Source organism: Chinchilla lanigera, unplaced genomic scaffold, assembly GCF_000276665.1.
Source record: "Chinchilla lanigera isolate Chin_1 unplaced genomic scaffold, ChiLan1.0 scaffold00006, whole genome shotgun sequence".
Lineage (NCBI taxonomy): Eukaryota > Metazoa > Chordata > Mammalia > Rodentia > Chinchillidae > Chinchilla > Chinchilla lanigera.
In genome coordinates, this window is record NW_004955407.1 from 39,153,747 (window position 1) to 39,165,370 (window position 11,624).

The following is an 11,624-nucleotide window of genomic DNA, read 5'->3' on the forward strand; positions in this document are numbered from 1 at the left end:
CGAGGGCCCAGAACAGGGCTGGTGGCAGGGCCAAGGGGACAGCAGGTGGCTGCTGTGACCCCTGCCACGGGTGGCCCAGACCATGGCACGTGGGGATGGACAAGACGCAGGGGCACGTGGAGGTCGGTCTCAGCGAGGAGGAAGAGCTCCCCCAGCCCACGGCCAGTCGTTTCCCTGGCGGTCACCTGGACCCTGGTGGCCGACTCACAGAGAGGGAGGGTTATGGGTGCACGCTGCGCGGGCTTTGGCCACAGCTGGGCGACCAGTGCTCTGGGCCCGAGGGGCAGCAGCTGGGTGAGCAGGGCGGCTTGGCTCCGGGCCGGACAGGAAAGGACGAGAGCAACAGGGAGGGGCTGGGGTCAGAGCCGGCCGCGGTCACTGGCTCGCCCCGCCGGGCAGGCGGCTGTGCTTTGGCTGTCTCCATCCCCACGTCTGAGGCCAGTCTCCACCGTGATGAATAACGGATCACAAGGGACTCAAAACGCAGAGCGCACAGCCACGGGGACGAGGCGGGCACCGAGCCAGAGCCCGTGCCGGCCGGGAGGGCTGCTCCCGGGGTTCCCCTGGGGGGATCGGCCGCCTCTCAGTGTGCGGCAGGACTGCACCCTGCCCGCCCCAGCCTCCCTGCGCTTCAGCCCGCCTGAACCGGAACCCTCTGGCTCCTGTGTCCCCAAGGCAGCCCTGAGACGGGGAGAGGCGATGAGACCCCAGTGGGGTGACTTGTGCTCCCTCTCCCGCCCAGACCAGAGCACGCGGACCCCTCAGGGAGGCGAGGCTGCAATGGTCCCCTAGGGGCTCCCTGGGGAAGCTTGACCCCTCCAGGGAGCAGTGCTACCAGGAGCTGGGTGCTGTTAGCACCGGAGTGCAGCGGAGGAGCTGCGTCACTGGGGCGTGAGGGGCGCTGGCCCCACCCCTCCCCGTCCTCAGCTTCGCCATGCGGTTCTGCTTCAGTGCAGGCCTAAAGCGACGGGGCCACGCGGCTACGGATCGGTACCTCTGAAAAGCAGGCGCCAAAACAAACCTTTCCTCCTCGCCCCAGATCACCCCGGTGATCAGTCTTGCCGCGGCAAGACGACCAACAGGAGCAGACCGCACAGATTCTGATTCAGGGCCCTTTCCAGGTGGGAATAAAACGGAGGGGCTCCCCTGAACTCAGCTGCGGCGCCCTGGGGCAGAAACAGGTGTCCTGCATGTCCCCGTGGGGTTGGGCTGGCGTGCATGCTGCCTCGACCAGGGGGCTGTGGACTCCACACGGGACACCCCCCGGGGTTTGAACTTGCACAAAGCCCTTCCACAGGCAGCGCGAGGCTGAGGCGGGGCCAGCTCTCCCAGCCTTCCCCCCTGGTCCGCCTCCATGGTGGGCAGCGCAGGTGGCCCAGAGCGGGTCCTCCCGTGTCACCGGGACAGGGTCTCGAGAAGCGAAGGCAGACGGGCCGGCGGCGGGAGTGTGTGCTCTCATTCAGGTGGTTTCCGCGCCACCCTCAAATCCCTGTTTAAGACGCTGTGCCCCTCCCCCGGCGGCTGGCTTGAGCACTGGTCCCTGCCAGCACCCCTCATGCCCTGTCCTGGTGGGAATCATGTCACCTCTCCCTCTGCAGCACCCCAGGAGCACCACTCTATCAACTTTGGGTCTTAATGGATAGACTTGCTAGAGGTTTGGGGGACCCCCAAGCAATCTTCTTGTTGAGCACCTAGGGACACAGGAAGAGGATGCCACCCGTGAGCCCAGGAGCGTGACCTCAGTGGGACAAGCCCTGCAACGCCAAGCACCTGCTGAAAATCCACTATGGTGCCGGTGAGCGGGTACCCACACTCCTGGGCTCCCAAGGGAGGAAGCACTGCAGGTCACCACAGGGCAGTGAGCGGGCTGGGGCAGCCAGCTGCTGGTGTGCGTGACGCCTGGAGCCGTGTGGGTGTGGACGGCTTCTTGGGGTACAGGAGGTCCCAAGGGAGCTTGGAGGGTGCCCCAAGAGCCAAGCCAACCTGCAGATGGCGAGCACCGGCCGAGCCCAGCAGGTGCCGAGACTCCAGCCGACGCGGTGACAGTCACTGCAGACTGGGTGCGTGGACTGGAAGAGAACTGGCCCTGGGGACCCTGGGGGATGTCCTTCCTGCTCCCCCGCTTCTGGCAGTGGCCGAGAACCCTGGCTGACAGGTGCACCCACAGCTCTGCCTCAGCGTCTGACTCAGTGGCCCCTCGTTCCCTCTCCTCGGGATGCCAGTCCTGTGGGAGCAGAGCTCCTTCCCCAGCTTGGGGTGGCCAAGTTTCCACATGACATCGTCCACCAAGACATTTCCCTGGGGTCACACTCGCAGGTGCAGGGCCAGGACGGGGACACAGCTCAACACAATCCATGGCACAGTCCACGGCAATGAGGGACACGGGGCGGACGGGGGTAGGGGCAGGGTGTGGCGGCAGTGTGGGCAGGCGGGAGCGGGGAGGAGCCTCAGGGGCGGGGAGGGGGCATCGGGTTCTGGGCACAGGCGGGGAGGCGGGGGCGCGGGTGGAGGCACCTTGGCAGGAATGGGGAGCCAGAGCCCCCTCTCTCCTCCCCTCACGCTGTCACTGCCTCACGCTACACAGAAGCCAGAAACCATCTTCCTGCCCGGAGACTGCTGGGCCTGGGCGCTGGTCCCCAGCCTCGCGCTGGCTGCCACTGGCTCTAGGCCTGCACAGGGGCTCTGCCACCTCCCGCCGCCCTGCCGCACGTCCAGGTGGCTTCCCACTCAGTGCCGTGTGTCTGAGGGTGACGTCACCCCCGCGTGGGCAGCACGTCCCTGTGCCATGCTGTGACCATAGGACACCATGCCCATGTCCCCAAGCACGGAGAATCCCTCCTGTTCACTATTTTGGCCGGTGATGCCTGACTCACAGCACCTGGCTGGAGCCACCAGCCTGCCACGTCTTCTGGAAGCTGAGCTCCCTGAGCCTCCAGAAGGGCACATCATGGGGGACGGAGGTGGGATCAGAGCCCAGAGCCCTCAGCGTGGAGCGGGGCATGGCTGCTCAGCACAGCAGCCAGGGACCCTCAGCTCCGTCTCTGTGAGGGCCGACAGGCAGGCGAAAAGGGGAGCTGGGGAACAGGGTGCTGAGGTCACCTCGCCAGGCTGGGTGGCAGTGGGGGCAGCAGGGCCATCCTCACGCCCACAGCTGGCACTGGTCTGGGTGTCCCTGAGCTTGGCCCCGGCCTCCCGCTCACCCAGGGGAGTCCATGGGCACAGGTGACAACTTGAGGCCTTGCCCCAGGGAGGAGGCCTGCTTTGGCCTCGCACTGCTGTCCACAGCTGCCTGGGCACACTGATTCCACATCATGCTTACATTAGCCGTGTGTGTGTGTGTGTGTGCGCTGCTTGTGCACGTGTGTATGTGTGTATGGTGTGCGTGAGTGTGCATCGTACCTAGTGTGTGTGGTGTGGTGTCCACTAAATGGTGTGTGGTATATGAGGCATGTGCTGTGTGAGGTGAGTGTGTGTGGCATGTGTGGTGTGAGATGGTGTGAGGCTTGTGCAGTGTGTGTTTATGTGATGTGTGCTGTACATGAGGCGTGTGGGCTGTGATGTAAGCTGTGGTGTGAAGTGTGAAGTATATATGAGGTGTGAAGTATGTGTTGTGTGTGTGATGTGAAGCGTGAGGTGTGTGCCATGTATGATGCGGTATGTGAGGTGTAGTGTGTGATGCACGTGGTGTGTGGAGCTGTGATGTAAGGTGTGGTATGAAGTGTGAGGTATGTGGTATGGGAGGTGCAGTGTGGGAGGTGTGAGATGTGTGAAGTGTGAGGTGTGTGCGTGAAGTACGAGATGTGTGGTGTGAAGTGTGAGGTGTGAAGTGTGAGGTGTGTGCCGTGTACGGTGAGATATATGAGGTGTAGTGTGTGATGCGTGTGGTATGTGGAGCTGTGATGTGAGGTATGGTGTGAGGTGTGAGGTGTGAAGTGTGAGGTGTGTGCTGTGTACGGTGAGATATATGAGGTGTAGTGTGTGATGCATGAGGTATGTGGAGCTGTGATGTGAGGTATGGTGTGAGGTGTGTGGTATGAAGTGTGAGGTGTGTGATGTGAAGTGTAAGGTGTGAAGTGTGTGGTGTGAAGTGTGTGGTGTGTGAGGTGTGTGAAGTGTGAGGTGTGTGACGTGAAGTGTGAGATGTGAAGTGTGAGGTGTGTGCTGTGTACGGTGAGATATATGAGGTGTAGTATGTGATACATGTGGTATGTGCAGCTGTGATGTGAGGTATGGTGTGAGGTGTGTGATGTGAAGCGTGAGGTGTGAAGTGTGAGGTGTGTGGGGTGAGGGGTGTGAAGTGTAAGGCATGAGGTGTGAGAGCACACATGTCCCGTCAGAGCTCCAGGCCCTGCCCTGCAGTCCGTGCCCACCACACCCACCTGCTGCCCCTGTAGAGGAGCTGCGCTCCACACCTGTCGCTGCTGCCCCACCTACCCCGCAGCTGGCCCTGGGCACCCAACACCTGTGCCTTGGGGTGCAGACCCACTCCCCGCTCCACCTTCCCAGCACAGCATGACCCTGGCAAGGACTGGACATGTGTCTGACGGTGGCCCTGTGCCCTGTGGGACCCTGGAGGAGAATGGGTAGTGGCTCCTGGGCTCACTGTCGGGAGCCTGTGGAGCGAGCAACCTGTGATCCTGGACCTCCAGGACCCACCAGAGGGAGCCATCTTGGGGACCGTCCCCTGTCCTCGGCGAGGTGAGGGTGTGCTGGCATCTGCGCTCAGCCTCCTTGGCACAGTGCCGCCGGGCGGGCGAGCGGTCACTGCAAAGAGCTCGGGAGACAGGGGCCGAGGTTCAGCAGAGACGCCTGCCTTGGAGCTGTGATGAGTTGGACGTGAAGGGTGAGGCTTCAAACGCACTGTGCCAAGGGGGGTGGAGGCAGACTGCACCCTCAGACCCCAGAACCAACGCGCGGCGGCAGACAGGCCAGGTGACCAGACCCCACCTAACGCTGCCCCAGTCACTGCCAGCCTGACAGCTCAAGCTGCAGCGCGTCGGTGTGGAAATGCTCCCGGCTGAGCCCAGGAGAGCTTGGGGTGCTGACCCTCCGACCCCCGCCATCCTGCTTCCTGGAAGCCCAAGCAGCTCCAGGGCTGCATGTGGGGCTGGGGCTGGAGGCAGGCGCGCCAGCAGCCAGGTGGCAAAGCCCAGTGGGCGCCTGGGCTGGAGGGGACCCTTCCCAACACAGCCGCTTCACCTGCAACACGCCCGCCCTCTGCCCTGCTCCAGGGAATGCACCCGGGCTCGGAGGGATGGATGGAAGCCAGGGGCCATGGGACAGCCAGGAGCAAGATGACGGGGTCTCCCGGGACCTGGGGACTGGGCTGCCTTAGATCCGCAGCTTGGATAAATCAACAATGAACAAGCAAGCAAAAACAAGGACACGGAGAGGGTCATCTGTCCAGCGCGGCCACACAGCTCCTGGGTTCAAAGGCAGAGGAACTGGCCACAGCCGGCGTGCTCAACAGCGAGGTCACAGCAGGCACCCACTGTATGATCGCATCTCACAAGCCCCCGCCTTCCCCGGGCCCACCGGCCCCACACCTGTGCCGTACAACACACTCTATACACCATCGCACCAGCTAGGTCTTCATGGACCCATTCGGCTGTGACTCAGGAGACAGCAGGGCTCTGGGACACAGGAAGACGAGAAGCCGGCCCTGTGAGAGCCAAGGAGACAAGCATGCAAGTGGCTGGAGTCTCTGAGCATCAGACGGAATAGATGAGCTCAATGAGGTCCAGCCACACAAGGGAATATTACTCAGTCGCAAAAAGGGAAGGAACTAAACCTCAACACACTCCAGTGTGGATGGTTTCACTCATCTGTGGTCCCTAGAGTGGGGAGACTCCTAGACAAAAGCAGGATGTGGAGCCAGGGGCTGGGGTGGGGATGAGGAACGTTTCATGGGGACAGAACTTCATGCTGGGAAGATGAGAAACACCTAGAGCCGAACTGAGGGGACGGTACATGGTGATGGTTACATGAAGGAAGTTAATGACCCCGAGCTGTGCACACACACTGGCTGAAATGGTACATTCTATGTCACGAAGTGTTTGCTATAATTTTTAAAAAGTAAATTAAGGAAAAAATTTAAGGCCGGGTAATCCCCCTGGGTGCTCTGTCATTGCTTCTAGGTCATGCGTTCCGCGGTTGGCGCATTTCTATTCAGGACCTGGTGAAGAGGCCCGAGTGTGGTCCTGGGACAGGGTGCAGCTGCGGCTCTGCAGAAGCAGAAGTAAACACTCAGGGGGCGCTGGGGATGCGGGTGTGGGCAGTGTGTGCCAGGCAGGACCCTCCAGGTGGACGCCGCAGTCCCTCTGTGTCTGGGAGCATGGCCCGCTGGGTCACCTGCAGCCAGGGCAGTGGGACCGTGGGGAGGGCGCAGTGTGTGCCCCCTGCAGGGCGGGAGGCTGTCACTTGCTCACCACCCCCGGCTCCCAGCCCAGCTCCTGAGCAGGGACACCAGGCGCCTTGCTGCTGGCTGCTGCCCAAGGCACACTTCGCCCAGGGCTGGCACTGACCCCGCCTGTGTGTCCTTGTTCCATCTCTCATCTGCACAGCAGCTCATCCGTGCACCCTGCGGACACCATGCCCTTCCTCTGCCCCTGTCGCAGTCTCTGATGGCCAGAGATACGCTGTCACATCTCCGGAGCCTGTGGCCTTGCACCCCTAATGTCATGCACTGGCGGGGTACTGGCTTCTTTGGCTCCAGATACCAATCCACCCATTTCCAACAAGTCAGGTCAAAGATGACGGTGTCTCGGGCAGTGGGACCCAGGGTTGTGAGGCCCTTGGCACTGCCACCTTTGAGGGCACAGCCTTTGGCAAGCTGCAGGTCAAGTGACCGGGGGCCCCTTACTGTGGCTCCCACGGGGTCTGGAGCGGTAGGTCTGGGCTGTGGGCAGTACCCAGGCGCTGTGTGGCCAGGCCGGAGACTGGGAGGGCATCTCAGCCTCCTGAGCACGAAAGGCATCCAGACACTTGACCCATCTGACTCACCATCATCTGCACAGTGGCTCTCTGGGGACGTCGCCACCCACCCACTTTCCAGAGGAGAAAGTGGCTTCCCCATCTCCCGACCAGCAAGGAAGGAGATGGATGAACCAGGCTGGCCGTCCGGGAGCCAGGCCCTCTTGTGCAGGGACCCGTATGTGCCAGGGAGAGGGTGTGCTCTGAGAGGTCTCCAGGTGTGTCTGGTGCAGCTCGGGCCCCGGCCCCCTCCCGACCTCCGCATGCTGGGAGTGTCTGGCTGAAGGGGTCCTCAAGTCACAGCTGTGGGGATGAGGAGGCACCAGCCACTTGCTCCCTGTGTGCTCTGCGTCCCTGGGCTGGAACTTGGAGTCCTGGTCACTTTCCCATGGTGGGACAAAATGCCAGACACCTGAAACTTATTGGAGGAGGAGAGGTTTTGGCTCAGGGTCTCAGTGGGTTTCATCCATGGCACGCTGCTCCAAGGAGGAAGCGGCATGGTGGGAGGGTGTGGCCAGGAAACCTGCTCACTGCGCTGCAGCCAGAATCAGGAAGCAGAGAGGGAGAGGAGAAGCGCCGAAGAGGAGCGTGGGACAAGAACACACTCTTCCAGGCCGCACCCCAGTGACCACCTCCAACCTGCTCCACCTCCTACAGCACCTTCAGCTACCGAACTCCCATGAGCCAATCTCGCCTTCCAAAAGCCCGCCTCTGCACGTTTAGATCTAAACCTTAACAGCACATCTCTTGGGGTCCTTTCTGGACAGCATGCTGCAGCACCCCAGAAATCTAGGAGTGAAGGTGGGAACAAGGCTTCCTTCCCTGGCTCCCTGCCTCATGAGCCCAGCCTGCCATGTCCATGTCTGTTTAAGGACCCTAAGTAATAAACGTGTCACAGGAAGATGGATTATAGGGGAACCGGCGAGGTCAGCCAGCGGGAGCAACTCTCCACCTGGGCGTGGTGAGGGTGGGACAGTGGCACCGTGGCTGGGGGACATATGCATTCCAGCACAGGGGAGCAAGAACCCACAGCAGGTCACCACGGGTAGGGGGAGCCTGGTGCCTGAGTTCCAAAGCAAAACAAGATTCCCACCAAGAGTGGCCCAGGACAAGGGAAGGACGAGACCGGCTGGGGGTCACCCATGGCTCAGCCACGCAGCCACAGGGGTGAGGTGGGGCCAGGCACACTCTTCACAGGAAGGTGAGGTCCTGCAATGAGGCTGAGCCAGGGCCCACTGGGGACACAAAGAAACAGGCAGCCAGGAGCCAGGTTCCCCGGGCAGGGAAGAGACCCGTGGAGCAGGCCAGGTCGGGTAGGAAGCCCAGGGCTGCCTGGGGAGCTGAGCTCCAGCAGGGTAGGCACTGGCACCGCACCAGGAGGAGCCCTCTGGGGACCCCTGACCAGCTCCCTAGTGCCCTCTGGCTTTGCTTGTTCGCTCCCTGCTTTACAACAGAAACCTTGCAGCAAAACTCAAGAGGCTGTTCATGCATTAAGACCTGGCTCCAGCTGCAAAGCCAGGCGGGGACGAAATCACGGCAGCCCAGCAAGGCCGGGGCTGGGACACACAGAGCACAGACTCAGCTGGGGGGAGCCCCATGCCCGGGCACGGCATGGGCAGGGCTTGGGGATACTGGGTCTCGTGCAGACATGGCCTCTTGACGAACCCAAGGCTACAGCTGCCTCCGGCCCCGAAGCCTTCTTTTGCCTCAGGATTTTGGCAAGCCCAAGTCCGGGGGCGCCACCAAGCAGGGCCCTCCAGCATTTCGAGGCGCAGCAAGGTGCAGTGTCCTGTCCCTGTCAACCCTGGGTGCAGCCGCTGAGTGACAAAAGGAAGAAAGGCGAGTACAACCCTCTGGGTAAAAAGGGTGTTAGCTGTCAAAGGCTGGCTTCCCACTTCCTGCCCCTCCTCCTCCAAGGGCCCACCTGGGCTGCCTGTGGCCCCCACTTGTGCGCCAGCCTGCAAGTGAGAGGTGTGGAGGTGCAGCTGCACCGTGAGGCTGCTCCCGGCCCCGGGCAGCTCCGAACCCCACAGGCCCCGTGCGGAGAGAGGCCCCTGGGCTCTGTGCACCACCGGGCCCTGCTGTGTCCTCCTAAGATGTCTCAGCAAGCCAGGGACCACTGCTGTTTACTCATCCGTGTGTTCTTCCAGGGACCCAGGCCCAGGACTTGGCTCAGGCCGGGCAGACCTGTCTGAAGGCGGCAGAGGCTCAGCTACAGAAGCTCAGCGATTTGCTTCATGTCATCTGTCCCGTCAACAGCTGGCCTCACTACCTCACTTCACAGTTGGGGAAACAGGCACAGAGGTGACGGGGCCGCTTCCCGGCTCCGAGCTGACCCCCACTTGTCCAGCCTTTGGGGCACGACATTTTTCATGTGGCCCAGGACAAGGCCATCCCTCCCAGCCACTACTGCACAACCAGGGAAGGCAAGAGCCCCAAATTCCCACTGCAGGTCTCCACTGAGACCTCACCTCCTTGGGAGAGGGGATCTGGAATTTTACTCCTACTGAGCAGGCTGCCAAGTCGCTGCACTGTCCCCTCTGAGTCCTGAAAATTCCACTGTGGTCGTGCTCACAGGTGACACCAGGGCCCATGCTCCCTGAGCTTGGCCCACACAGGGGCACCACGGAAGCCAGGGCTTTGGCCGTCACCTTCTTCATCCCATCTCTGCACTGTCCGGGGGAGCTGAAGTGGTCAGGAGCTGGCAAGCAGAGGGACGGAGAACAGAGATAATGCAAGGACATGCGCTTGCCTGTCACAAGGAAGGATGGCCGAAGTGACAGAAGGCAGCACACACCCTTGTCTCCTCCTCCCTGGCCATGCCCTCTCCTTGGAAGCAATGTGGGTTTGTCCCTGACTCTAATGGGGAGGACATGGGACGGATCTAGGAACACAGAAACGATTGCATGCTGGGAACTTTCGGATGTGTGCAGTGCCTGGAGCTTGCAGGAACGGCAAGGAATGGCAGCCGATGGAGCGTCGCAGAGAGCTGACACACATGTTTCCAACATAGCTGCTGGGTGCACGCGGGAGGGCAGGACATGCCAGCACACATTCAGGAACCCCAAAGACCTGGTCTCAACCAGGACAAGAGGTCCAGCCCGAGCACCCAACCACCAAATGACAGAGAGGCGTAAACAGTGGCAGAGTGGCCAGCAACAGCAGCATTCAGGACCATGGCCAGCCTCCTGCCCCCTCCCAGGGCCAAGGGCTGGGTGTGGAGCAGACAGCTGGCCCCGCGGGTGAGGAGGGGATGCCCTGTGATGCCATCAGCCACAGTTCACTTCCCGTGACAGTCCGTGAAGCAGACATCTGCGCTCCTCCTTGCACACAACTCAACACCCGACCTCCAGGGCTGGGCTGCGGGGCCTTCCTGGAGGTCCCCCGCGCTCCCGGGGTCACCTGGGAAAAATCCACCCCCAGCCCCAGGGTCCGCCAGCACGTTCCACCCTGCTCTTCACTTTCCACCCGCTTCTGAGCAGCTTCCTGGGGACGTTGGGCACGTCCTCAGGGAGGACCTGCCACCCCTGGCCAGTGACAGCGCCTGTTCATCTTATCTCTTTATAAAGATGAAGGAGGCAGATCCTTCCCAAAGTCTCACCCGGCTTTGCTCCAGTGCTTCAGGGAAAATGTCTGTGCATGAACGTGTGCACATGTTTGCACACGTGCGTGAGCAAGTGTACCATGTACATTTGTACGTGTGCTTGTGTATGGCTTTGTGTGCATACACATGAGAGTGTGCGGGCTGGTGCTGCAGCACGGGGTAGGGCCCTTCCTTCCTTTAGGGAGAAGGACGCTGTTCCATGCCAGTCCCGGAAGTCAGCGGACCTGGTCCTATGCTGCATGCGCCCTTGACCCACCGCCCACAGTGACATAGAAGCTGGACACCTGTCCTTGAAGATGCCTTGGAGTCCCGGGGAGTACAGAGGGTGGACCTCTGCGCCTCTGGCCCCCCAGAACCAACGTGGGGGCGGCGCACAGGCTCCGCTGGTCTAATGAGCTACCCGGGGGCACATCTCAGGCTGGGGAGCGCTCCCCGGTGCCCGGTGCCGGCCCTCCTCGGGCGGCAAGGTGAGCGGCAGCCGGCTTCCCTGCCACAGCCGGCTGAGGGAGGTCCCTGCCAGCCGGGGTCCCCGCGGTGGCCCAGGGAGGTTAGGGAGTAACCTCCTCACAATGGCTTTTGCTCCGGAACTTGAGGGGGAGCTAAGGAGGCCCCCAAGGCAGCTCGCCCATTGTCCCCGCCTGCCACTCAGAAGCAGAGGCCGGGACGCTCTGGGGCCAGAGACGGGGCTTCGAAGGGGAGGGCCCAGAACAAAGGGGTCCGTGGGGCCTCCTCTTGGGCAGCACCGTGAGCGCGCGGAGCTCTTCGTCCCCGGGCGCAGGGGACCGCGCCGCCCCCGCCCCCGCCCCCGCCCCCCGCTCCGGAGCCGCACACGGATCGGGCTGACCTGGTTCCGGAGTGGAGGCGCTGCCCACGGCGCGGGAAGGGGTCCCAGGCCCGCACAGCGGGGAGGGGGGCAGTACCTTCTGGATGCGGCCATCGATGTCCAGGTAGATGGCCTTGGGCCGGTAGCTGGACGAGCCGGACCCCATCCTGCGCTGCCGCCGCCGCCGCCGCCGCCACTGCGCTCGGACTTTTCGCTGTACTTTCC

The 11,624-nt window shown here is 62.3% G+C and overlaps 2 protein-coding genes across 6 annotated transcripts in view; one reads left to right on the plus strand and one right to left on the minus strand.

The window, feature by feature from the left end:
- Pde9a (phosphodiesterase 9A) overlaps positions 1-11,617 on the minus strand; it is a 74,646-nt gene extending 63,029 nt beyond the window's left edge. Inside the window, exon 1 of one of the 2 annotated variants that reach the window (XM_005375810.2) lies at positions 11,497-11,617. In XM_005375810.2, the coding sequence (XP_005375867.1) occupies positions 11,497-11,565 (69 nt within the window). In that variant the 5' untranslated portion in view covers positions 11,566-11,617. The remainder of the gene's footprint in view (positions 1-11,496) is intronic. The other variant, XM_005375809.2, reaches the window with a different exon arrangement.
- LOC106146770 lies at positions 1,064-6,133 on the plus strand. Of its 4 annotated transcripts, none has more exons than XM_013505084.1 (4): positions 1,237-1,463; positions 1,696-1,795; positions 4,650-4,932; positions 5,232-6,133. In XM_013505084.1, the coding sequence occupies exons 1-4, from the start codon at positions 1,355-1,357 to the stop codon at positions 5,361-5,363; spliced, it is 624 nt and encodes a 207-aa protein (XP_013360538.1). In that variant the 5' UTR covers positions 1,237-1,354; the 3' UTR covers positions 5,364-6,133. The 4 variants fall into 4 exon arrangements, 2 of the variants coding, with proteins under 2 accessions (XP_013360538.1, XP_013360545.1); XM_013505091.1 differs by having other exon boundaries at positions 4,650-4,843; XR_001231339.1 differs by lacking the exon at positions 1,237-1,463 and adding an exon at positions 1,064-1,121 and having other exon boundaries at positions 4,650-6,133.
- Positions 11,618-11,624: the final 7 nt, after the last annotated feature.